Here is a 26,222-nt window from a genome sequence, read left to right as displayed (position 1 = left end):
GTGTACTGTTGGATCAACATGATCTCTCTCACAAACAAAGGGAGATAAGCAGAGAGCCCTGCATCCCAAATGGCACCCTATTCCCTATAAAGTGCACTACTTTTGACTTGGGCGCATAGGGCTCTGGTCAAAAGTAGTGCACTATGCAGTAGGGAAAAGTGGATGCAGAAATACGTTTCAGGGAGAATGATGATGGATACTAATATCCACTGAGAGATGAAAGATGAAACTGGAATCATGGATATTCTTTGGGCTGGCGACAATATACAGTAAATATCAAATAAGAGATTAGTTCATTCGATTTGAGAAATCTTTGGGAAGGCCTAGTGTATGCAACAATTTCCTGAGCAGTCAGACCTAATGCTTTGAATGGAGAACATTCCTAAATTAGTCCATAAGGTAGGCTAGTACTCCTCAGGCATATTTCTCACTGCACTGCTCGTAGAAAGAAAAATGCAATAGCTAAGGATAGGATTCAGGCGACAGCAGACAGCGGGAGGGGATAACCAGTTTGATCAAGCATCGATTGTGACATCCTCCCCGACTTTACACAAAATAGCCCACATTTGTAAAAAATATTTTTTATAGCTCAGGTCTTGAAAATATTGGCAACCCATTTCACCTCCGTATCCACAATGTGCATAAATGAGGCCCATTTAGAAGATTTGCCTTTTGATTTTTCCTCCCTGTACTCGCTTTCATTCAGTGTCTTCTTCACATCAGCAAGAAACAACTCCATATTTCAGAAACACTTTATATAGGCTTTCACTCTTTTCCGCTGCGTCCTCCTCCTCTCTCACAACAGTAGCCTAGTTAACCCTCAGTGGGTTTTGCCACAAAATTATATTTTGCCATATTTGGTTTGATGAAAGGGGACCCAATGACAATCATTTAAGATAATAAAATGTAAATGTGTGAAATTTGCATTTATGTTGTTCAGGAAACGAAACTCTTCAAATATAATTTAGGATCTGGTCAGAATTTCACATATTTTCACACAGGGATCTGAGGTTTTAACTACAACATTTCTGGATCCTGGGTCGGATCAAGGGTAATCGGGTTCGGGTAGATCCGTGAAGACCTCTAGCACAGAGTAGTAGCTATGTCTCCAGCGCACACAGCATCCGTTGACCTTCTAACTCCAAGACAAATCAATTTCTAAACAACATTCTAACTACCATACAAATCAATATCTTAGACACCGTTCCCAAAATAAATTATAACTTCTATGAAAATCCATATTCTAAACAACATTCCAAAAACAAATACAAATCAACCTGCCGCCAAGCTAATTCTTTCTAAGCAAAGCAGGCTGATACAGTATGTCTCCAGCGCACACGGCATCCTTTGTTAGCTTTAGTAACAGGAAGGAGAACAGTGGAGTGACTACAGTACATCAGGCTCTCCTTTGAGTGGGTCTTACACAGGCCAGTCGCCCGGCCCCTTGGGATGCCCTATCAGATGCCTCCATCAGATGCCTCCTGGCAGCCTGTTGTAATGGGAGACTTAGAGGTTGCATTCCAAATGGCACCCTATTCCCTATATAGTGCACTACTTTTGACCAGAGCCCAATAGGCCCTGGTCAACAGTAGTGCACTATAAAGGGAATAGGGTGCCATTTGGGACTCAGCTTAGAGAGAGCAGAGATCCAGGCAGGGTGGAGGTAGTGTGGAGGTGGCTACCTGTAATTAGATAGTGAAATGTCTACTCTCTAATATGTGCCTGAATAGGTGTGCGTGTGGAGGGTTAGAGGAAGGTTACGGTGGAAGAGTGGAGGGAAGGAAGGAGTGGATTGTCTACACACACACGTGCATATGTACGTACACATCTACACACACACACACACACACACACACTAAACCATGATGTGGCACTGAGAATGGCAGAAGTAGGGAAACAGTGATGATGATGATACATGATTACTACAGTGAATCCCACAAAGTCACTGCAGTGCAGACTGATTGGTCATTCTCTGTGCCATGCCTCTGAGGGTAAGGTGAGGGAGGTTTAGGCCAGTAGTATGGATACAGGCTAGGGCTCTGATGTTTGTAGTCTAGCTGTCACAGAGAGAGGGTACAGTATCTCCCCACTGCACCAGACTGCAGCCCTGACTGTCACATCAGACAGTCACAGAGCTGTTCCCCTGCGGCCTGCAGCTCAGTCTGGCTCCAACGGGGAGGGACAGTGACAAAGACCCACAGTAACACTGATGGCACCTGACGGGGCTGCAGTGTGTGTGTGTGTGAGTGACCTGGTTTCAAATACTATTTTGGGTATTTCAATTATTTTCAAAGACATTTCGAAGTAAGTACTTGGACATTTTTGTATTTGAAGTAAGTCACATTGGAATGTATTTGGAAATACACTTCAAAAGTATTGGTATGTATTTGTCTGTGCATTTTTAAATACAAATATTTAAATACTCCATGTATTTGAACCCAGGGGAATTTGAAATAACGTATTTGTAAACAAGTATTTGAAAATAGTTTTAAATAGTAGGCTATTTATAGGAAATCATTTGAAAATAATACATCAAATAGAAGTAGTTGATTCGGCCACATTTGAAAATTACTTAAATACACAGAAAATAAGTATTTCAAATACAAATACACAGGGGCGGAACATTCACTAGGACGAGGGGTCATGTCCACAATTTTGATTAGCGTAACTATTTTCTTCCGACAAATGTGTGTGATGGGGCGGCAGGTAGCTTAGTGGTTAAGAGCGTTGTGCCAGTAACCGAAAGGTCGCTGGTTCTAATCCCCGAACCGACTAGGTGAAAAATCTGTCGATGTGCCCTTGAGCAAGGCACTTAACCCTAATTGCTCCTGTAAGTCGCTCTGGATAAGAGCGTCTGCTAAATGACTAAAATGTAAAATGTAAATGTAATAAATGTGTGTGCATGCTTTCTAGTCTTGATCTATAGTCTTGGATGGATTCAGTTATAATTTTTTGTCAATGATCTACACTATATACTATATACTGTCAAAGTGGAAGAAAACATAAAAAGAAAAAAAAATAGATAAATGAAAGACTACTATATCTTCATTAAATAAGTATTTACCCCCTTGAGTCAATACATGTTAGAAACACCTTTTGAGTTTTTTGGGGTATATTGCACACCTGGATTGTGCAATATTTGCCCATTATACTGTCAAGTTGGTTGTTGATCATTGCTAGACAGCTATTTTCAAGTCTTGCCATAGATTTTTTAGTTAAAACTGTAATTCGCCCACTCAGGAACATTCACTAGAAAAAGTTAGAATAGCAAAGGACTGGAGGAAAGGAGGAAAGGAAAGGGAGCCATCATAGGAGGAAAGGGATCTAGGAAAGAAAAGGAGGAAAGGGATCTAGGAAAGAAAAGGAGGAAAGGGATCTAAGAAAGGAGGAAATTAAGCTAGAAATGGAGGAAAGGAGAGTCATCTCCTGCTTAGACTGAGGCTGTCCTAACATGGACACTATAGCCACATTTGTGGATTGTACAACATAAAACCAGTGGAAAAGAGAGTCTGAAAATCCTGTAAACAACGAATACAGATCCACATGCATTTCTTCACAAATCATTGTACATTTATTCAAATTGTGGTTTTATTTTTTAAGCTACTGTATGTTTAATATATTTACAGATCATATTTTATTTGTGACTTATGAAAGTAAGTCTCTAAGACCTTTGCATACTTGTATTGTGCAACATTTCCCATTATTATTTTCAAAATTCTTCAAGCTCTGTCAAATTGGTTGTTGATCATTCCTAGACAACCATTTTCAGGTCTTGCCATCGATTTTCAAGTAGATTTAAGTCAAAACTTTAGGCTACTCAGGAACATTCACTGTCTTCTTGGTACGTAGCTCCAGCGTAGATTTGGCTTTGTGTTTTAGGTTATTGTCATGCTGAAAGGTGAATTCATCTCCCAGTGTCTGCTGGAAAGCAGACTGAACCAGGTTTTCCTCTAGGATTTTGCCTGTGCTTAGCTCCATTCCATTTATTTTTTATCCTGAAAAACTCCCCAGTCCTTAATCATTACAAGCATACCCATAACATGATGCAGCCACCATTATGTGGTCCTCTGTAGCTCAGCTGGTAGAGCACGGCGCTTGTAACGCCAAGGTAGTGGGTTCGATCCCCGGGACAACCCATACACAAAAAAAAATGTATGCACGCATGACTGTAAGTCGCTTTGGATAAAAGCGTCTGCTAAATGGCATATTATTATGCTTGAAAATATGGAGAGTGGTAATGTGTTGGATTGGATTTGCCCCAAACAAAACACTTTCTATTCAGGACAAAAAGGTAATTGCTTTGCCACATTTTCTGCAGTATTACTTTAGTGCCTTGTTGCAAACAGGATACTTGTTTTGGAATATTTTATTCCGTACAGGCTTCCTTCTTTTCACTATGTCAATTAGGTTAGTATTGTGGAGTAACTACAATGTTGTTGATGCATCCTCAGTTTTCTCCTATCACAGCCATTAAACTCTGTAACTTTTAAAGTCACCATTGGCCTAATGGTGAAATCTCAGAGCGGTTTCCTTCCTCTCCAGCAACAGAGTTAGGAAGGACACCTGTATCTTTGTAGTGACTGGGTGCATTGATACAACCTCCAAAGTGTAATTATGCTGAACAAAAATATAAAACGCAACATGCAATAACTTCAAAGATTTTACTGCGTTACAGTTCATATAAGGGGCTCCTGAGTGGCGCAGTGGTCTAAGGCACTGCATCGCAGTGCTAACTGTGTCACTAGAGATCCTGGTTCGAATCCAGGCTCTGTCGCAGCCGGCCGCGACCGGGAGACTCATGGGCGGCGCACAATTGGCCCAGCGTTGTCCAGGGCTCAGTTGATAGAGCATGGCGTTTGCAACGCCAGGGTTGTGGGTTCGATTCCCACGGGGGGCCAGTATAAAAAAAAAATGTATTCACTAACTGTAAGTCGCTCTGGATAAGAGCGTCTGCTAAATGACTAAAATGTAAATGTGATAAGGAAATCAGTCAATTTAAATAAGTACATTTGTACCTAATATATGGATTTCACATGACGGGGAATACAGATATGCATCTGTTGGTCACAGATACCTTAAAAAAAAGTAGGGGCGTGGATCAGAAAACCAGTCAGTATCTGGTGTGACCACCACTTGCTTCATGCAGCGCGACACATGCTCAATAGGTGACATGTCTGGTGAGTATGCACGCCATGGAAGAATTGTGACATTTTCAGCTTCCAGGATATGTGTACAGATCCTTGCTGAAACATGAGGTGATGGCGGCGGGTGAATGGCACGAAAATGGGCCTCACGATCTCGTCACGTTATCTCTGTGCATTCAAATTACCATCGATAAAATGCAACTGTGTTCGTTGTCCGCAGTTTATGCCTGCCCATACCATAACCCCACCACCACCATTGGGCACTGTGTTCACAACGTTGACATCAGCAAACCACTTCGCTCACATGATGCCATACATGTGGTCTGTGGTTGTGAGGCCGGTTGGACATACTGCCAAATTCTCTAAAACAATGTTGTTTTGGTTGAGAAATTAACATAAAATTATCTGGCAACAGCTCTGGTGGACATTCCTGCAGTCAGCATGCCAACTGCACGCTCCCTCAAAACTTGAGACATCTATGGCATTGTGTTTTGTGACAAAACTGCACATTTTAAAGTGGCCTTTTATTGTCCCTAGCACAAGGTGCACCTGTGTAATAGTCATGCTGTTTAATCAGCTTCTTGAAATGCCACACCTGTCAGGTGGATGAATTATCTTGGCAAAGGAGAAATGCTCACTAACAGGGATGTAAACAAATAGTGCACACAATTTGAGATAAATAAGCTTTTTGTGCGTATGGAAAATCGTATATTTCAGCTCATGAAACATGGGACCAACACCTTACATGTTAAGTTTATATTTTTTTGTTCAGTGTCATAACTTAACCATGCTCAAACGTATATTCAGCGTCTGCTTTATAAATATATGTTTTACCCATCAACCAATATGTGCCCTTTTTGCAAGGCATTGGAAAACCTCCTGGTCTTTGTGGTTGAATCTGTGTTTGAAATTCACTGCGGGGGACTTACAGATAATTGTGTGGGGTACAGAGATGAGGTAGTCATTCAAAAATCATGTTAAACACTATTATTGCACACAGAGTGAGTCCATGCAACTTATTATGTGACTTGTTAAGCATATTTTTACTCCTGAACTTATTTAGGCTTGCCATTACAAAGGGGTTGAATACTTGACTCAAGACATTTCAGCTTTTCATTTTTAATTAATTTGTAAATATTTCTAAAAACAAAATTTCACTTTGACATTATGGAGTATTGTGTGTAGTAGTAGTTCAGTGACAATAACATTCACAATGTAATCTATTTTAAGTTCAGGCTGTAACACAACAAACGGTGGAAAAAGTCAAGGTGTGTGAATACTTTCGCATCACAATTTTATTTGTGAAATATTGTAATATGTTCATAGATCATGGTTTTATTTGTGAGTTATGTTGAATATATTCATGAATCATGGCACATACAGTATATTTACCGAATTAAGAATCTCACTTCATAAAAGGTTCTTAGATAACATTATTCCACTTCAGTGTGTGTGTTTGTTTCTGGAATGAGGACACACTTAACTGGTTTATTATAGCTAACTCATACTTTCTGTGTTGTTCTGAGAACTCCTGTCAGTGTGTGTGTGAGTGTGTGTGTGCATGTCTCTGGCGGTGTGCGCCAGTGTGCAAACACTAGTGCGTGTGTGCGCTTGTTTACCTCCCACCTGTTCATGAAAACTGAGGGACATTGACCCGAGGACCAAGATAATGAAGACAACATGATGTCAGGCTGACTTTGGGGAGGAAGGAGATTCACTGCCTTCCTTAGCCTTTATGGGGAGTAGTAGTAGGGAAATAATCAAACCAGTACATCGGCTTGATGATCAAAACGAGAGAGGATAGGTTTTAATTACATTGTAAATCACCTGGAAAAGTGTGTGTGTGAATGTGTGTGCGTAAATGTGTGTGTTTGGTATGTGTGTTTGTTCTGATGTTTTGTATTGTTTGACAAGACTGTGTTAGCCCATTGAGCTAAGCCTAAGAGACCCTTGCGTCATGCAGGGCTCACCAGCACGTGTTGGGATACTGGGGTAGATTATTCTGGCAGTGGAGAGAACCTGCCAAGTGTGAATACAACCATGTACTCTCCCAGGGCCAATATGACCTTACGCTAAATCATTTGTAATGGGTTATGAGCATCATTGAATCCAATTAAAATAGAACTACAGAGCCACAGGAGAGGAGTGCTTCTTTGGTTTATAGTTAATCCATGAGGTGTTCTTTGATCATGGGATGAAATACTATAGAACAAAAATAAGTTGATGCTGGATAGTAAACAATGTAAACTATTTGATTACTTCTGGAAGTTTGTTTGCACAAAGGCTTTTCCAGCATTGTTCACTATCCAGCATCAACTTCTTTTTGTTTTACAAAACAGAACTGCATTCAGTTGTGAGAATCACACCCCTTGGAATCTCCAGATAACGTATCTTGGTACGTTTGTAAGTCTGTTCATGATTCATCAGTCGTGTGTGTGTGTGTAGCCTATATATGAGTGGCTTTTTCTGTATGGCTGGGTGAATATGTGTGGGTTTGTTTGTAAGTCTGTGTATTTGTACGTGCTCACGCTAGTGTATGCACCCTAGTGTCTGTGTGTGTGAGTGGCTCAGTGAGAAAAATGTGTCAGGGTTACATTGATGGATCTTTGTGCACTGGAAGGACTGTGGGCGCTGTCTGTCAGCCAGCATTAGCATTTCAAACACCAGCGTCCACCTCCCCTGATCTAAGGCCAGGGGGACCTGTGTTTTTGAATCTCTACCTCTCTGTCTCTAACTCTTATTTCTCTCTCTCCATCTCCTTGTTCACACCCTCCCTCTACCTCTCCATCTTTCTCTCTTCCTCTATTTCTCTCTGTTTCTCTCACCCACCCTCTCTCTCAGTCTATCTTCTCATCTCACTTTCTATACTGAACAAAAATACAAACGCAACATGTAGTGTTTCATGAGCTGAAATAAAAGATCCCAGAAATTTTCCATATGCACAAAAAGCTTATTTCTCTCAAATTGCATGAACAAAATTGCTTACATCCCTGTTAGTGAGCATTTCTCCTTTGCCAAGATAATCCATCCATCTGACAGGTGTGGCATGTCAAAAAGCTGATTAAAAAGCCTTATCATTACACAGGTGCACCTTGTGATGGGGACAATAAAAGGCCACTCTAAAATGTGCAGTTTTGTCATAAAACACAATGCCACAGATGTCTCAAGTTCTGAGGGAGCTTACAAGTAGCATGCTGACTTCAGGAATGTCCACCAGAACTGTTGCCAGAGAATTGAATGTTAATTTCTCTACCATAAGCCGCCACCAACGTCGTTTTAGAGAATTTGGCAGTACGTCCATCCGGACTAAAAACCGCAGACCACGTGTAACCACGCCAGCCCAGGACCTCCACATCTGGCTTCTTCGCCTGCGGGATCGTATGAGACCAGCCATTCGGACAGAAATAAAGCCCTTTTGTGGGGAAAACCCCATTCTGATTGGGTGCCCAGTGGGTGGGCCTATGCCCAGTCATGTGAAATCCATAGATTAGGGCCTAATGAACTTATTTCAATTGACTGATTTCCTTATATGAACTGTAACTCAGTAAAATCTGGAAATTGTTGCATTTATATTTTTGTTCAGTATATATGGTTTGCATACACTCACTCTCTCGTGTATTCAATTACTCACACAGTCTCAACCTCAACCACATAATCTCACAAAAACAACAACAAGACTCAAACAACTGCTGTTTCAGAGTGCGCAGAGCCGCAGCCAACAGTCAGCCTTCATTTTGCCTCGGTGAGTGCGCTCGGCTCGAGCCGGTTGCCATGGTAACGGCTCCTTGAGAAGCCTGCTTTTTGGCTGCTCGGTTATCACCTTCCCTCTCCCACTTCAAACACTTAAAATATGTCTGTGACTGTTCGAGACATAGGAGACCTGGTAGATTCAACTAGTTTGCATTGCAGCTCTTGGGCGCTGTTGGTGTTGTTGTTTAGGGCTATTAACCTGAGGGTTGCTGGTTCGCATCCCATGGCTGACCGGGACAATGTAAAGGGAGTGAACCAGCAGCCAAAGGCATCAATATCCCACGTGCTACCTACTGCCGTTGTGCACTTGAGGAGTAAGATATTTAAGTGATAATGCCAGAGAAGCCGGTGTTTGGAGGATTTATTGGCACGATTGTTGTTAGGCCCAAGATGAATTTGAGGGCCGGCAAACCGTGCCAATATATCCTAAACAAATTAATTAATTTAACAAATTAATTTAAAATTAAAAGCTGAAATGTCTTGAGTCAATAAGTATTCAAGCCCTTTCTTATGGCAAGCATAAATAAGTTCCTTGGTAAACATTTGCTTAACAAGTCACATAATAAGTTGCATGGACTCACTCTGTGTGCAATAATAGTGTTTAACATGATTTTTGAATGACTACCTCATCTCTGTACCCCACACATAAAATGATCTGTAAGGTCCCCCAGTTGAGCAGTGAATTTCAAACACAGATTCACCCACAAAGACCAGGGAGGTTTTCCAATGCCTCACAAAGAAGGGCACCTATTAGTAGATAGGTAATAAATAAAATAAAAGCAGACATTGAATATCCCTTTCAGCATGGTGAAGTAATTAATTACACTTTGGATGGTGTATCAATATACCCAGTCACTACAAAGATACAGGCGTCCTTCCTAACTCTGTTGCCGGAGAGGAAGGAAACCACTCAGGGATTTCACAACGAGGCCAATGGTGACTTTAAAACAGTTAGAGTTTAATGGCTGTGATAGGAGAAAACTGAGGATGGATCAACATCATTGTAGCTACTCCACAATACTAACCTAACTGACAGAGTGAAAAAAGGAAGCCTGTACACAATAAAAATATTTCAAAACATGCATCGTTTTGGCAACAAGGTACTAAAGTAATACTGCAAAGAATGTGGCAAAGCAATTCATTTTTTTCCTGAATACAAAGTGGTATGTTTGGTGCAAATCCAATACAACACATTACTGAGTACCACTCTCTATATTTTCAAGCATAGTGGTGGCTGTATCATGTTATGGGCATGCTAGTAATTGTTAAGGACTGGGTGGGGAGTTTTTCACAGCAAAATCCTAGAGGAAAACCTGGTTCAGTCTGCTTTCCAGCAGACACTGGGAGATGAATTCACCTTTCAGCAGGACAGGACGTTTCGTTTGACCAATTGACATTTCTTTGTATATATCCATAAAAAATGAACTGATTCATGATTTCATGAAGTGGTTTATCTTGTCCTTACACAGTGGATATTGAATTTCAATATTGAAACCATGTTGCAAAGGTCGGAGAGACAGACAGCAAGGTTTTTACAAATCTCCGCTGGTGAAAACCAAATGCTAGTCTAAGAAAGGGGAGATGATGTCTAGATTCTTTTTTACAGTGGAGATCAAGTTTATAAATTCCCTGGTTGGGCTGATGAGACAGTGGATTGTGCAGTGAGATGGAACAGTAAATAGGCATTTCAACATCATAGCCTTAGCCGGTGGTAACTTGTGGAATAGACACCGGCTGGAATGCGGTTTTAACAAATTAGCATCCAGGATTAGAACCACCCGTTGTATAATTTAGTACACCACATCTCAAATGACACCTATGTTCATGGGGAAAATTAGGTCTGAAGGTTGATGTTAAGGAAATTGCACCTTGATAACTATGATAACTCCAATGTAGGAATTTAACAGCCTACCATTACTTCATCTTTCATTGCAGTTAACAACTACCGAATCACACCAGACCTTTTAAAAACAATTCACCAAAAAAAAAACATTGTGTAGCATAAGTAATAAATCATATATTTTGCTCTAATTGAGATGTAATTCTTAGGCAACACATTTATTAGCACGAGAGCAGCGATATGCACGGAGGCACTCCAGACAGCAACAATAGTGGATTATTCTCATTAGAGTTTGCCGGTGAAATGATCTGAAAGTTGTGCTTGAGTATGTAGGCCACACAGTGACGGCAGACAGATGCTTCCTCTCTGCTGTGTCTAATTACATTTAATGCCACTCATAAAGATGATAAATCTCTCCTATATGGATACAGCAATTACCGTCCATTCTGTACCCGTTATAAATCAGACCTCCCCACACAATTGCTGAACCACAAACAGCACCCTATTCCCTATATAGTGCACTACTTTGGACCAGGGTGCCATTTGGGATGCAGACAGCTCTATTCACACACCTGTAGAGAGGGGAAGAGAGAGGCTAGTGGTGCACTTCTGCCTACTGATAAGAGACAGGGAATATTCCCCTTAGTGAAGAGCTTCTGGGTTCTGTGTAACATTACATATGAAAAACAAATGTCCGTCAGAGACAAAGCAATTGGAGGCAATGACGTTTGTTTGGTCACTGAATGTTGTTAGACCACTGCTCCCGAGTGGCGCAGTGGTCTAAGGCACTGCATCTCAGTGCTTGAGGCGTCACTACAGACCCCCTGGTTCGATTCCAGGCTGTATCACAACCGGCCGTGATCGGGAGTCCCATAGGGCGGCGCACAATTGACCCAGCGTCGTCCGGGTTTGGACGGTGTAGGCTGTCATTGTAAATAAGAATTTGTTCTTAACTGACTTAAATAAAGGTAAAATAAAAATCAAAGTAGCAAAGGCACTTTGTACTAGATGTCCTGTGTAGTGAGACCTCTGACCTCTTATTTTTGTACGCCCACTCCTCATCATGTTCTAGCCTTGTAGAGAGCAGTAAATACCACAATCCCAAGATATGAGGGAGTTGAAAGGCTGTTCCCTGGTTTCCCTGATGAAAAGCAAATAGTCCCTCACAAGGCAATGCAGCCAGCCCCCGCAGATCGGGTAGGGAAAGTGCGAGTGAGGCCTTTCTCCTCATGTTCATTCATTACCAGACTCCTCTGAAATGGCTGTTTAATTAAAAACTGAGGTAATGAACACGACGGGGCATCTGATTAGCTGCTAATGTTTTTCAAGGAGAAGTGATGGGAGTTCAGCACTCTTACCTTTAAGGCAGACTAAATGGCCCACTGTGCTGTGCCATATGCAGGTTTGAGAGAGCGTGTGGCAAGCCGCACTGCATGGTTAATATAGGGCTGTTGTGTTAGACAAATCAGTGTTGTGTGTGGATGCTGGTTCTGCAAGACATGGTCATTTCATTGTGTGGTCACAGACCGGAGTTCAAATAGCATTTGTTGTTGATTGAGCTGACCTGGCGCAATGGCACCAATCGAATAGTCCCAAAAGTGCAAACCCCGCACATCTGGTACACCAGGCTCAATCTAATACACCTTTGAGAGAAAATAAATACTATTTGAACACAGGTCTATATCCCCAGGAATATGTCCTTCATCCCTTAACCTGGATGACCAGGTTGGGTTGTGGGTGGCATGACTGGCATCTTACCACTCTCATCTGCCGGCTTTGTGCAAGCTGATTATGATAAAAGCTAGGCGTTGAGATTACCTCTGCTCTTTTGTTTGTAGAATCTGTTTCTGCCTGAGTTACTCTGGTTGCATCCCAAATGGCACCCTATTCCGTTTATAGTGCACTACATTTGGCCAGGGCCCATTTGGGACGCATCCCCTGTCTGTTAGACCTCCAAAAGATGGCTGGCTTAAAATGTTCCAACCGGCTTCATTACAATGTTTGTCATCATCGCAGCCCTTGTCACTCTCACCAAGATATACAGATTAGGCAGTAATCCAACAATGTGTAATGTGCCAACAATGAGCCAATCGCACGCAAAACGCTTGTGGCTGGTGTAGTTACAATCTCTAAACCCTTTTTGTCTTAGATGAAATAATCCCTGCGACAATGCCTCTGCACAACAGAGTCTGAGTAGGTATATATTGTAACTAATCAGAGAGTAGAGCTGAATTATACTATTTATCAACATATCAGAAACTCAGGAAAAAGGTTTATAAAGGAACACTACTAGTCTCCATTAAATCCCCAAAAAACTTTGCCCAAGGTTTTCAAAGTGTTCCAGTGACTTTCTTTCAAGAGTTAAGGAACTGCGTTACAATAAGATTTCATACGCTGGTTCCCAAAGACTTATGTTGTAGTGTGTCTGGTGCTTTCATCTCGAAAGGCATTCTGTGCAAAGCAAGTCTCAGTGGACACTGTCACTTCAGTCACTACAGTCTCCTTAAAAGCATCCACAGTGTTGTCTATTTCCCTGTGATCAAGGGACGGGACTGTGAAGCCAATGGGACCAGTTTCCTATTGAACTCAACTGAGCAGCACTTCCTTCTCTTTGGGCTCTATTCTAGTAGTGTTGATGTCTGGGAACTAGATCACTTAATTCTTTTTGTTCTAAAGAAGAAGAGTCTCCAGGTGGTGACATGGTATTCAAAATTCCAACTGAAGAACACTACTCTACCATATTCAGCTTCACCCTCAATGCTGATGTAGACTAAATTATATTTTGTCCAAGACAAAACTGCTCCCAAATCACTAAGAGCTGAGCAGAGTTTGTACACAATGTAAATAACATAATAATAAATGCTATGTAGCAGACACTTTTTCCCAAAGCGACTGACAGTACAGTGAGTGCATACATACATTTTAAGTATGTAGGTGATCAGATTTCAACTTCAGACACCACCAAGACACATTAGACACCCCAAGAGTCACTGTTCATTTGAACACTGTTCCCTGCCGGAGTATAACGCAAAACCTTGGCTATGCCAGCCACACGGGATACATGAGCTGAAGCGGCTTACCTTCCAGAAGTTATCCACCTTGCCGTAGACCAGCGATTGGTTCTGCCGCTTGACTTCGTCAATGTGGCGGATGTCGCTGGCGTTCAGGTGCTGCTCCACCACAAAGCCCAGGAAGCTGTTGTCTGGCGTGTGGGCTGCAGGGGAAATAAACCACACAATACAACTGTCATTATACAGCTCAACTGGGATCACAATGACTATAGTACTGAAGCTAGTTAGTTCACTCATATTCATTCATTTACAGTGAGGGAAAAAAGTATTTGATCCCCTGCTGATTTTGTACGTTTGCCCACTGACAAAGAAATGATCAGTCTATAATTTTAATGGTAGGTTTATTTGAACAGTGAGAGACAGAATAACAACAAAATAATCCAGAAAAATGCATGTCAAAAATGTTATAAATTGATTTGCATTTTAATGAGGGGAAATAAGTATTTGACCCCCTCTCAATCAGAAAGATTTCTGGCTCCCAGGTGTCTTTTATACAGGTAACGAGCTGAGATTAGGAGCACACTCTTAAAGGGAGTGCTCCTAATCTCAGCTTGTTACCTGTATAAAAGACACCTGTCCACAGAAGCAATCAATCAATCAGATTCCAAACTCTCCACCATGGCCAAGACCAAAGAGCTCTCCAAGGATGTCAGGGACAAGATTGTAGACCTACACAAGGCTGGAATGGGCTACAAGACCATCGCCAAGCAGTTTGGTGAGAAGGTGACAACAGTTGGTGCGATTATTCGCAAATGGAAGAAACACAAAATAACTGTAAATCTCCCTTGGCCTGGGGCTCCATGCAAGATCTCACCTCGTGGAGTTGCAATGATCATGAGAACGGTGAGGAATCAGCCCAGAACTACACGGGAGGATCTTGTCAATGATCTCAAGGCAGCTGGGACCATAGTCACCAAGAAAACAATTGGTAACACACTACGCCGTGAAGGACTGAAATCCTGCAGCGCCTGCAAGGTCCCCCCTGCTCAAGAAAGCACATATACAGGGCCGTCTGAAGTTTGCCAATGAACATCTGAATGATTCAGAGGAGAACTGGGTGAAAGTGTTGTGGTCAGATGAGACCAAAATGGAGCTCTTTGGCATCAACTCAACTCGCCGTGTTTGGAGGAGGAGGAATGCTGCCTATGACCCCAAGAACACCATCCCCACCGTCAAACATGGAGGTGGGAAACATTATGTTTTGGGGGGTGTTTTTCTGCTAAGGGGACAGGACAACTTCACCGCATCAAAGGGACGATGGACGGGGCCATGTACCGTCAAATCTTGGGTGAGAACCTCATTCCCTCAGCCAGGGCATTGAAAATGGGTCGTGGATGGGTATTCCAGCATGACAATGACCCAAAACACACGGCCAAGGCAACAAAGGAGTGGCTCAAGAAGAAGCACATTAAGGTCCTGAAGTGGCCTAGCCAGTCTCCAGACCTTAATCCCATAGAAAATCTGTGGAGGGAGCTGAAGGTTCGAGTTGCCAAACGTCAGCCTCGAAACCTTAATGACTTGGAGAAGATCTGCAAAGAGGAGTGGGACAAAATCCCTCCTGAGATGTGTGCAAACCTGGTGGCCAACTACAAGAAACGTCTGACCTTTGTGATTGCCAACAAGGGTTTTGCCACCAAGTACTAAGTCATGTTTTGCAGAGGGGTCAAATACTTATTTCCCTCATTAAAATGCAAATCAATTTATAACATTTTTGACATGCGTTTTTCTGGATTTTTTTGTTGTTATTCTGTCTCTCACTGTTCAAATAAACCTACCATTAAAATTATAGACTGATCATTTCTTTGTCAGTGGGCAAACGTACAAAATCAGAAGGGGATCAAATACTTTTTTCCCTCACTGTATATACAGAAAAAGGAAAATGAGCCACAAACAGTTAATGGGGAACACAATGATGATTATAGGTGGGTGACATTAGTTCATTAAAAGAGCAATTCAATTGCCAGCACCTTATCGCTTTGAGATCTGCATAGGACAACTGTTTTTCTCTACGTTAGTTCATTGATTCATGCATTTGCTGTACAGAAATGAGTGAATAGCATGACAATAGGCCAAATGATTAGGCCTATGATTAGGCTATTTGTTTTGTTAGTGAAGTAGTCACCTGACTCATGCCTAGAAGTGGAAAGTAAATTTCAGGCTTATGTTAACCAGCTTACAATGAACACAGTTCCACATAGAAAAGTGAAGTGGTGCACCGGAGTCTGACGCTCCCAACTCCGGACCACACGTGCCCCCATGGAGACGGGGTTTGAGACCTCGGCTCGGCCAACTGTCTATTCCTTAAATCCTTTCTGTGCCCCTCTCTTTCCCTCCCTCCTTATCTGTATCTACATCTGTCTCATCATAAAACAATACAATTATGTAAGGGGATCTCCAGAATAAAAGAGAAGAACATTTCACTCACTTGTTAATTTAATGTGAATTGATGATTTAATGTTCTATGATTAGAGCCTTAGTATTCCGTTTCTTCATTGCAAAATGGATGGTGGTACTGTAACTATGGAAATGAGCTGGGCAACAGGTCAGAAATGAGCAACGGCACACACTTGGGAGAGTTTTGCCTCGACACCATCTGTTTTGGAAATGGAAACTAAAATCCTGAGATGAGGATTTTGCCCTTTTTCTGAGGAGAAGGGTGAATGACGGAGATTAGAAAATTAAGACAATGTAAGACTCGGATAGTCCAAATTAGTAAAATGGGGGCTTCTGTGACCCCCCCCAAAAAGCCAACAAAAATCCAGCACAAATAAAACAAGGTTGCGTCCCAAAGCCCACATGGCATAGTGCGCTTTTGACCAGTGCCCTATATGCTGGTCCTATGGGCCCTGGTCAAAAGTAGAGCACTATATAGGGGATAGGGTGCTATTTGGGATGCAAACAACTTCTCATCCTGACTCTCTGGGCTTTGCTTGATGGACTTGGCCCCTCTGAAGTGTATACCTCTTCCAGACCTACACTACATTCTCCCCTTCTGGAAAGGGGAGTGGAGGGTATTAGGCTACATGTTGTTGCATGAAGCCGTTTGTGGAAGTGATTTACTATACGCTGCTCGAGGGAGCTTACTGCTATTTTAGAGCTATCGCAGAGTGCCAGTAAATCGTGTGGAGAGACGACGTGTTGGGGAAAAATTCACGGCCGCCACGCGACGTGGTGATAATGGAAGCTGGCCTCACTCCGAGCCGACTGAGAAGGAGGAAAGGCGGGTAAGAGAGAGGGAGCTGCCGTCAGTCTCTACGGCCCATGTGTTAGGACAACAGGCAGTTAAATCTTTCAACACAGCAGAGAGCATTCCTCAAGAGAAGCGGGGATGGGATGTGCACTGCATGTTCCCCCTCCTCTCGCCCCGATTGCCATGCAGGGAAGACGTAGGTTGCGTCTGAAATGGCCCCCTATTCCAGATGTTGTGCACAACTTTTGACCAGGGTCTGTGGCACCCTATTCACTACTTTTATTAGAGGTCTTAGGGGGCACTAGTGCACTAAAGGGAATAGGGTTCCAACACCCCCTGTAGTTAGAGACCTATTCCAAAACCTTCTCCCCCCACACCACCACCTCCAAATGGCATTAGCACAACAATGTTGTGAGAACGTTGCTTCCTTTACTGTTACATGTGACAGGGACTGTGTAGAAAATAAGACTAATCGTATAAATAATTTTTCCTAATAGTAATAGTGCTGGGGAGAAGGAGAGGGGAGAAGGGAGGCCTCTGACATCACTCAGTGTAAGTGGACGTGACAGTCTGCAGCCTGCAGAAAAGGTTTTATGGGCCCAGCTGGACGATGCCAAGACACCAGGCCAGTCGACTTCAATCAGCCGGCCAAAACAAGACACACACCCGGGCTCGGCTCGGCACTTCGTAGCAGGCAATCCATACATAATGTAATTTGGGTAATTTTGTGGATGTCATAAAAAGCAATTGGAAAACGTCTTGCACTCAAGCTGACTGGATACGGTAAGAAACGCAGCAGCAGGAAAAAAGCTTAACAGACTTACTTTCAAATACTTCGGATGACCCCGAATTCTATGGGATGCCACCAAAGGTTTTCTAAAATATATGGAATTGTTTTAAGAAGGTCATACCAAGGATCATTTTGCTATTTGATTTGGAATTTTATGACCCCTTGAAGTATAAAAAAACATTTGAATTTGGGCTTACTGCTATTAGCCCATACAAACGCATTGAATAACAGATTCACTAAATGGAACCACAGTTAGTCCCCCAAAAATCTAAAGGAAGTTTGTTCTGAAGTGTCTGTCCTATATCTGAGAGATATAAGAAAGATCAGTAAACAATATTTTTTATTTATATTTGTACATGCATTTGACCCCTTATTTTTGCTACTAAACTATCCCCATATACACTGAACAAAAATATAAATGCAACATGCAACAATTTCAAAGATTTTACTGATTTACAGTTCATATAAGGAAATCAGTCACTTGAAATGAATTCATTAGGCCCCTAATCTATGGATTTCACATGACTGGGAATACAGATATGCATCTGTTGGTCACAGATACCTTTTTTTTTTTTTTTTTTAGGGACGTGGATCAGAAAACCAGTCAGTATCTGGTGTGCCCACCACTTGCCTCATGCGTCTCGTTCGCATAGAGTTGATCAGGCTGTTGATTGTGGCCTGTGGAATGTTGTCCCAATTCTCTTCAAATGGCTGTGCGAAGTTACTGGATTTTGGCGGGAAATGGAACACACTGTCGTACACATTGATCCAGAGCATCCCAAATATGCTCAATGGGTGACATGTCTGTGGAGTATGCAGACCATGGAAGAACTGGGACATTTTCAGCTTCCAGGAATTCTGTACAGATCCTTGCGAAATGGGGCCGTGCATTATCATGCTGAAACATGAGGCGGATGAATGGCACGACAATGGGCCTCAGGATCTCGTCACGGTATCTCTGTGCATTCAAATTGCCATAGATTAAATGCAATTGTGTTTGTTGTCTGTAGCTTATGCCTGCCCAACCATAACCCCCACCGCCACCATGTGGCACTCTGTTCATAATGTTGACATCAGCAAACCGCTCGCCCACACCACGCCATACACGCTGTCTGCCATCTGCACAGTACAGTTAAAACCAGGATTCATCCGTGAAGAGCACACTTCTCCAGCGTGCCAGCGGCCATCGAAGGTGAGCATCTGCCCACTGAAGTCGGTTACGACGCTCGAACTGCAGTCAGGTTAACACACATGTGAGGGACGACGAACACACAGATGAGCTTCGCTGAGACGGTTTCCGACATTTTGTGCAGAAATTATTCGGTTGTGCAAATCCACGGTTTCATCAGCTGTCCGGGTGGCTGGTCTCAGACGATCCCACAGGTGAAGAAGCTGGATGTGGAGCTCCTGGGCTGGCCTGGTTACACATGGTCTGCGGTTGTGAGGCTGGTTGGACATACAGCCAAATTCTCGAAAACAATGTTGGAGGCGGCTTATGGTAGAGAAATGAACATTAAATTATATGGCAACAGCTCTGGTGGACATTCCTGCAGTCAGCATGTTGCATTCATATTTTGTTCAGTATACTTCCATTCATTTTTTAAACTGGTACCAGGGGACCTTCAGACGAGATATGTGAGGCTTGTGGGCATCCTACAACAAAACAGCCGACGTGTACGTGTTCGTGAGAGACTCACCTTTCCACAGAGGGTGTGTAGCCCAAAACTGACAGATTTTTTATGGGGATTTTTTTACTATGCTAATTACATTTACGTGGGACCACGGAAATTGACTCTAGGGTGTTATAACTGTGTTAAAGCGTTCTCAACAAATACTCTTTTCAGATCAGGTAGCTATTACTCTTTCCAAAGTCAAGATATAATGTTAAGACAGAGAGCAGAATTTACCGTCCATCGAGTTAGACTCAACCATTACTTCCATGGTAATCGTCCCAGTCGTTTACTGGCCAACAAGATACGCAGTAATGATCAATTAGTTGATAAAGCAACTATTGAATCTGAAACAGGGGAATTACTATCAGAATCCAAATTAATCAATTAAAGATTATCCTGCTTCTATAAAGAACTGTACACTTCTGATTGTAAATACACACCAAGCGAGACAAAGTCCTTTTAAAATAATTAAGAACTCCTCTTCTCTCAACAGAGGAAGCCACCTCGCTGGGAGCCCAAATCTCTCTTAATGAACTCAAAGGGGCATTGAATAGCATGAATAAAGGCAAATCACTTGGATGGGAGCTATTCCTTCCGAAGTCTATTTAAAATGTTGGAATCAATTAGGTCCACTATTGCTCGACATGATTAATACAGCCGTTCACAAAGGTTCATTTGGGAGAGATGTAAATACAGCACTAATTTAGATTTTATTTTAAAAAGGTAAGGATGCCACCCAATGTTCTCATTATAAACACAGATATTAAACTGTTTTCCAAAATGTTGTCATCCCATCTCCAGACTTACTTACCCAAATTGGTCCACACGGACCAAAGCGGTAGGGCTGCACTATTAATCGAATTCGATCGAAATTGCGATATTGACATGTGCAATATCCAAAAGAGGCTGCGATTTTCCCCTTTCTTTGAAACTCCCAACAAAAACTAGACTGCGGTACCTCCTCCAATTAGATGCGCTAGACTCTGTTCATTCAATCTCTACATAAGGATGCTGACCAATCACAAGCGGGCTCTCTCACTCTGCATGGCATTCACATGCTGGCCAATCACAAGTGTCCCCGCTTCGGAGTGCGTAGTTAGATGCTGGTGAGAGAGAAAGGGCTTTACCAAAGAAAGTACAGTATGAGGTTTAGAAACTCTCTGGCTTTTGTGTATCGGAAACATGAGTGCTGCTAGTACTAACGAGAATGTCATTTTGGTGCCAAAGGGCGCATTTTCAGTGGTATGGCAGTATTTTGGCTACAGGCAAACCGATGTCAACCACATGCAAGTGTTGTGCAAAAAGTGCCTCAGTTGTGGCGACAACAAGAGGCAACACAACAAATGTATTAAATCATTTGAAGAATAACCATCTCCTACTTTACAACAATTACATGGTAAAAAAAAATCACAGAGGCTATCTCCTAGCCAAAAAAATTGTTCCTATTTACACAGTCTGCAAAGATAGCAAAGACAAAAGAAGCTGGACAGGAGATACAAGATTCCATCTCGCACATATTTCTCCTCAGTCGCCATTCCAACACTGTATAACAAAATTAATGGAGAAGTTGAAACATGTCGCGATGATGACTGGAATAGACTCCAATGTTTTGGATACAGCCTACACCTTGCAATCGGTAGGCTATGTGTTACGTAAGGGATAATCAACGAGGGGATATGCATTTTATGGAAAATAATGAACGACTTGGAAGGTGTGTTCCGCGATGACGCTACAAGCTTGGCACACCTGTATTTGGGGAGTTTCTCCCATTCTTCTCTACAGATCCTCTCAAGCTCTGACAGGTTGGATGGGGAGCGTCGGTGCACAGCTATTTTCAGGTCTCTCCAGAGATGTTAGATCGGGTTTACCACCTCAAGCTGAACCTCGGCAAGATGGAGCTGCTCTTCCTCCAGGGGAAGGACTGCCTGCTCCATGATCTCGCCATCACGGTTGACAACTCCATTGTGTCCTCCTCCCAGAGTACAAAGAACCTTGGCAAGACCCTGGACAACACCCTGTCGTTCTCCACTAACATCAAAGCGGTGACCCGATCCTGCAGGTTCATGCTCTACAACATTCGGAGAGTACGACCCAACCTTACACAGAAAGCGGCACAGGTCCTAATCCAGGCACTTGACATCTCCCGTCTGGATTATTGCAACTCGCTGTTGGCTGGGCTCCCTGCCTGTGCCATTAAACCCCCTACAACTTATCCAGAACGCTGCAGCCCGTCTGGTGTTCATCCATCCCAAGTTATCTCATGTCACCCCGCTCCGCCGCACACTCCACTGGCTTCCAGTTGAAGCTCGCATCTACTACAAAACCATGGTGCTTGCCTACGGAGCTGTGAGGGGAACGGCACCTCCTTACCTTCAGGCTCTGATCAGACCCTACACCCAAACGAGGGCACTACGTTCATCCACCTCTGGCCTGCTAGCCCCCCTACCTCTATGGAAGCACAGTTCCCGCTCAGCCCAGTCAAAGCTATTCGCTGCTCTGGCACCCCAATGGTGGAACAAGCTCCCCCACGACGCCAGGACAGCGGAGTCACTGACCACCTTCCAGAGACACTTGAAACCCTACCTCTTTAAGGAATACCTGGAATAGTCTAACAGTAATCCTTCTACACCCCTCCTCCCCCCTGGTGGTTGTCCCACTGGCTATCCTAAGTTGAATGCACCAATTTGTAAGTCGCTCTGGATAAGAGCGTCTGCTAAATGACTTAAATGTAAATGTTTAAGTCCGGGCTCAGGCTGGGACACTCAAGGACATTCAGAGTCTTGTCCCGAAGCCACTCCTGCGTTGTATTGGCTGTGTGTTTATGGTCGTTGTCCTGTTGGAAGGAGCAGATTTTCATCAATAATCTCTTTGTACTTTGCTCCGTTCATCTTTGCCTCGATCCTGACTAGTCTCCCAGTCCCTGCCGCTGAAAAACATCCCCACAGCATGATGCTGCCACCACCATGCTTCACTGTAGGGATGGTGCCCGGTTTCTTCCAGACGTGACGCTTGGCATTCAGGCAAAAGTCAGGTTTCATCAGACCAGAGAATATTGTTTCTCATGGTCTGAGAGTTTTTAGGTGCCTTTTGGCAAACTCCAAGTGGGCTGTCATGTGCCTTTTACTGAGGAGTGGCTTCCGTCTGGCCACTCTACCATAAAGGCCTGATTGGAATGCTGCAGAGATGGTTGTCCCCCCGATTGCTCAGTTTGGCCGGGTGGCCAGCTCTAGGAAGAGTCTTGGTGGTTCTAAACTTCTTCCATTTAAGAATGATGGAGGGCACTGTGTTCTTGGGGACCTTCAATGCTGCAGACATTCTTTGGTACCCTTCCCCAGATCTGTGCCTCGACACAATCCTGTCTTGGAGTTCTACGGACAATTCCTTCGACCTCAGGACTTGGTTTTTACTCTGACATGCACTGTCAACTGTGGGACCTTATATAAACAGGTGTGCGCCTTTCCAAATCACATCCAATCAATTGAATTTACCACAGGTTGACTCCAATCAAGTTGTAGAAACATCTCAAGGATGATCAATGGAAACAGGATGCACCTGAGCTCAATTTCAAGTCTCATAGCAAATGGTCTGAATACTTATGTAAATACAGTGGGGAAAAAAAGTATTTAGTCAGCCACCAATTGTGCAAGTTCTCCCACTTAAAAAGATGAGAGAGGCCTGTAATTTTCATCATAGGTACACGTCAACTATGACAGACAAAATGAGAAAAAAAAATCCAGAAAATCACATTGTAGGATTTTTAATGAATTTATTTGCAAATTATGGTGGAAAATAAGTATTTGGTCAATAACAAAAGTTTCTCAATACTTTGTTATATACCCTTTGTTGGCAATGACACAGGTCAAACGTTTTCTGTAAGTCTTCACAAGGTTTTCACACACTGTTGCTGGTATTTTGGCCCATTCCTCCATGCAGATCTCCTCTAGAGCAGTGATGTTTTGGGGCTGTCGCTGGGCAACACAGACTTTCAACTCCCTCCAAAGATTTTCTATGGGGGTTGAGATCAGGAGACTGGCTAGGCCACTCCAGGACCTTGAAATGCTTCTTACGAAGCCACTCATTCATTGCCCGGGCGGTGTGTTTGGGATCATTGTCATGCTGAAAGACCCAGCCACGTTTCATCTTCAATGCCCTTGCTGATGGAAGGAGGTTTTCACTCAAAATCTCACGATACATGGCCCCATTCATTCGTTCCTTTACACGGATCAGTCGTCCTGGTCCCTTTGTAAAAAAACAGCCCCAAAGCATGATGTTTCCACCCCCATACTTCACAGTAGGTATGGTGTTCTTTGGATGCAACTCAGCATTCTTTGTCCTCCAAACACGACGAGTTGAGTTTTTACCAAAAAGTTATATTTTGGTTTCATCTGACCATATGACATTCTCCCAATCCTCTTCTGGATCATCCAAATGCACTCTAGCAAACTTCAGACAGGCCTGGACATGTACTGGCTTAAGCAGGCGGACACGTCTTGCACTGCAGGATTTGAGTCCCTGGCGGCGTAGTGTGTTACTGATGGTAGGCTTTGTTACTTTGGTCCCAGCTCTCTGCAGGTCATTCACTAGGTCCCCCCGTGTGGTTCTGGGATTTTTGCTCACCGTTCTTGTGATCATTTTGACCCTACGGGGTGAGATCTTGCGTGGAGCCCCAGATCGAGGGAGATTATCAGTGGTCTTGTATTTCTTCCATTTCCTAATAATTGCTCCCACAGTTGATTTCTTCAAACCAAGCTGCTTACCTATTGCAGATTCAGTCTTCCCAGCCTGGTGCAGGTCTACAATTTTGTTTCTGGTGTCCTTTGTCAGCTCTTTGGTCTTGGCCATAGTGGAGTTTGGAGTGTGACTGTTTGAGGTTGTGGACAGGTGTCTTTTATACTGAAAACAAGTTCAAACAGATGCCATTAATACAGGTAACCAGTGGAGGACAGAGGAGCCTCTTAAAGAAGAAGTTACAGGTCTGTGAGAGCCAGAAATCTTGCTTGTTTGTAGGTGACCAAATACTTATTTTCCACCATAATTTGCAAATAAATTCATAAAAATCCTACAATGTGATTTTCTGGATTTTTTTTCTCAATTTGTCTTTCATAGTTGACGTGTACCTATGATGAAAATTACAGGCCTCTCTCATCTTTTTAAGTGGGAGAACTTGCAAAAATAGTGGCTGACTAAATACTTTTTTTCCCCACTGTAAGGTATTTTGGTTATTTATTTTAAATACATTTGCAAAAAAAATCTAAAAACGTCTTTTCGCTTTGTCATTATGAGGTATTGTGTGTAGACTGATGAGGATATATATATTTTTTTATCAATTTTAGAATAAGGCTGTAACATAACAAAATGTGGAAAAAGTAAAGGGGTCTGAATACTTTCTGAAGGCAATGTAGCTACAGTAGTTGCCTTGGTAATCATACAAACAGACTTGCTAGTTTAGCTAACCAAACCATCAGTCCTAGCTTGCTATTATGAAAATTGAATTCAACAATGCCAATAATGTTTTAAATTCAAAAGCAGCTCAAAGATAGAGCATGTAAGAATGAACATTGAATTCTACTGTGCTGATATACCGCGTTACAGGGAAATAATGCATGCTCTAGAATGCCCTTCAAGCCAATCAGAAACGAGTATTCAACAATACCATGGTATAAATATTTTTAAGGCACTTTGACTTATAATTTCAATTATACAAATGATTGAGCCTACTTATACATAATTATACAATAATAAGCTTCCTATTCCATTTGCAGCCCGTGGCTGCCTGTATAAATAATGAATTAGATTATTTAAAAACTCATAATGGTAACATAGGAAATCATTTTACATGTACATTTTTAGTCATTTAGCAGACGCTCTTATCCAGAGCGACTTACAGTTATTGAGTGCATACATTTTCATACTGGCCCCCGTGGGAATCGAACCCACAACCCTGGCGTTGCAAGCGCCATGCTCTACCAATTTAGCTACACGGGACTATCATAATGTTATTCATTAATTAATGAATAAGTGCTGCGCTAATAGCACACTATATTTGTATGATCATGTTATAAATGTATGTTTGTTAACATCTAGGTGTAATAATCCTATCGATTAACATATGTAGCTTATAATGTTGGAAAAGATTTGTTTCATTTGGTTTTGTATTCAGTTAGCCCAGTATGTATTCATTCATATGATCACATTTTAAGAAGTGATGTTCTCTACCCTGACACTTGTTTTAACCATGTCTGATGGAATTACCAAGGTTTCAGCCAAGTGTTTGAAAATCACAAATCATAATCTCAGTTGCAATATCTGGCCAAAAGATCTCAATTAGGTATTTTGTACAAATTGTGCAGCACTACAAAGCGGGTTTGTTAAAAAGTGTTTATCCTCGGATAACCTCCATCGACTATTATATATCTTAGATATTTAATCAGAAACAACAGCTCCTTGGGCTGTATTCTCTCTCGATGCAGAAAAAGCTTTTGATAGACTAGAATGTTCATATCTCTGGTCTGTCTTGGAACCACAGGGGAGAACAGGCTCACAGTAATGGCTGGAACGGAATAAATGGAATGGTATCGAACACATCAAACACATGGTTTCCATGTGTTTTATGCCATTCCATTTACACCATTCCAGCCATTATTATGAGCCATCCTCCCCCTCAGCAGCCTCCTGTGCTTGGAACATATGGAAATTGGCTCCAATTTCGGGAATATGATTAAAATACTATATGCCAATCCCTCAGCCATAGTTATGAGGCAATA

General features: G+C 42.5%; 1 protein-coding gene across 1 annotated transcript in view; it reads right to left on the bottom strand.

Moving 5' to 3' along the window:
• LOC121554440 (alpha-1,6-mannosylglycoprotein 6-beta-N-acetylglucosaminyltransferase A) overlaps window positions 1-26,222 on the bottom strand; it is a 96,067-nt gene that overhangs the window by 11,006 nt on the left and 58,839 nt on the right. Inside the window, 1 exon segment of the mRNA XM_045214760.1 lies at window positions 13,815-13,948. Within this exon segment, the coding sequence (XP_045070695.1) occupies window positions 13,815-13,948 (134 nt within the window).

This window comes from Coregonus clupeaformis, unplaced genomic scaffold, assembly GCF_020615455.1.
Source record: "Coregonus clupeaformis isolate EN_2021a unplaced genomic scaffold, ASM2061545v1 scaf0305, whole genome shotgun sequence".
NCBI lineage: Eukaryota > Metazoa > Chordata > Actinopteri > Salmoniformes > Salmonidae > Coregonus > Coregonus clupeaformis.
This window is presented reverse-complemented; position numbering and strand designations above follow the sequence as displayed.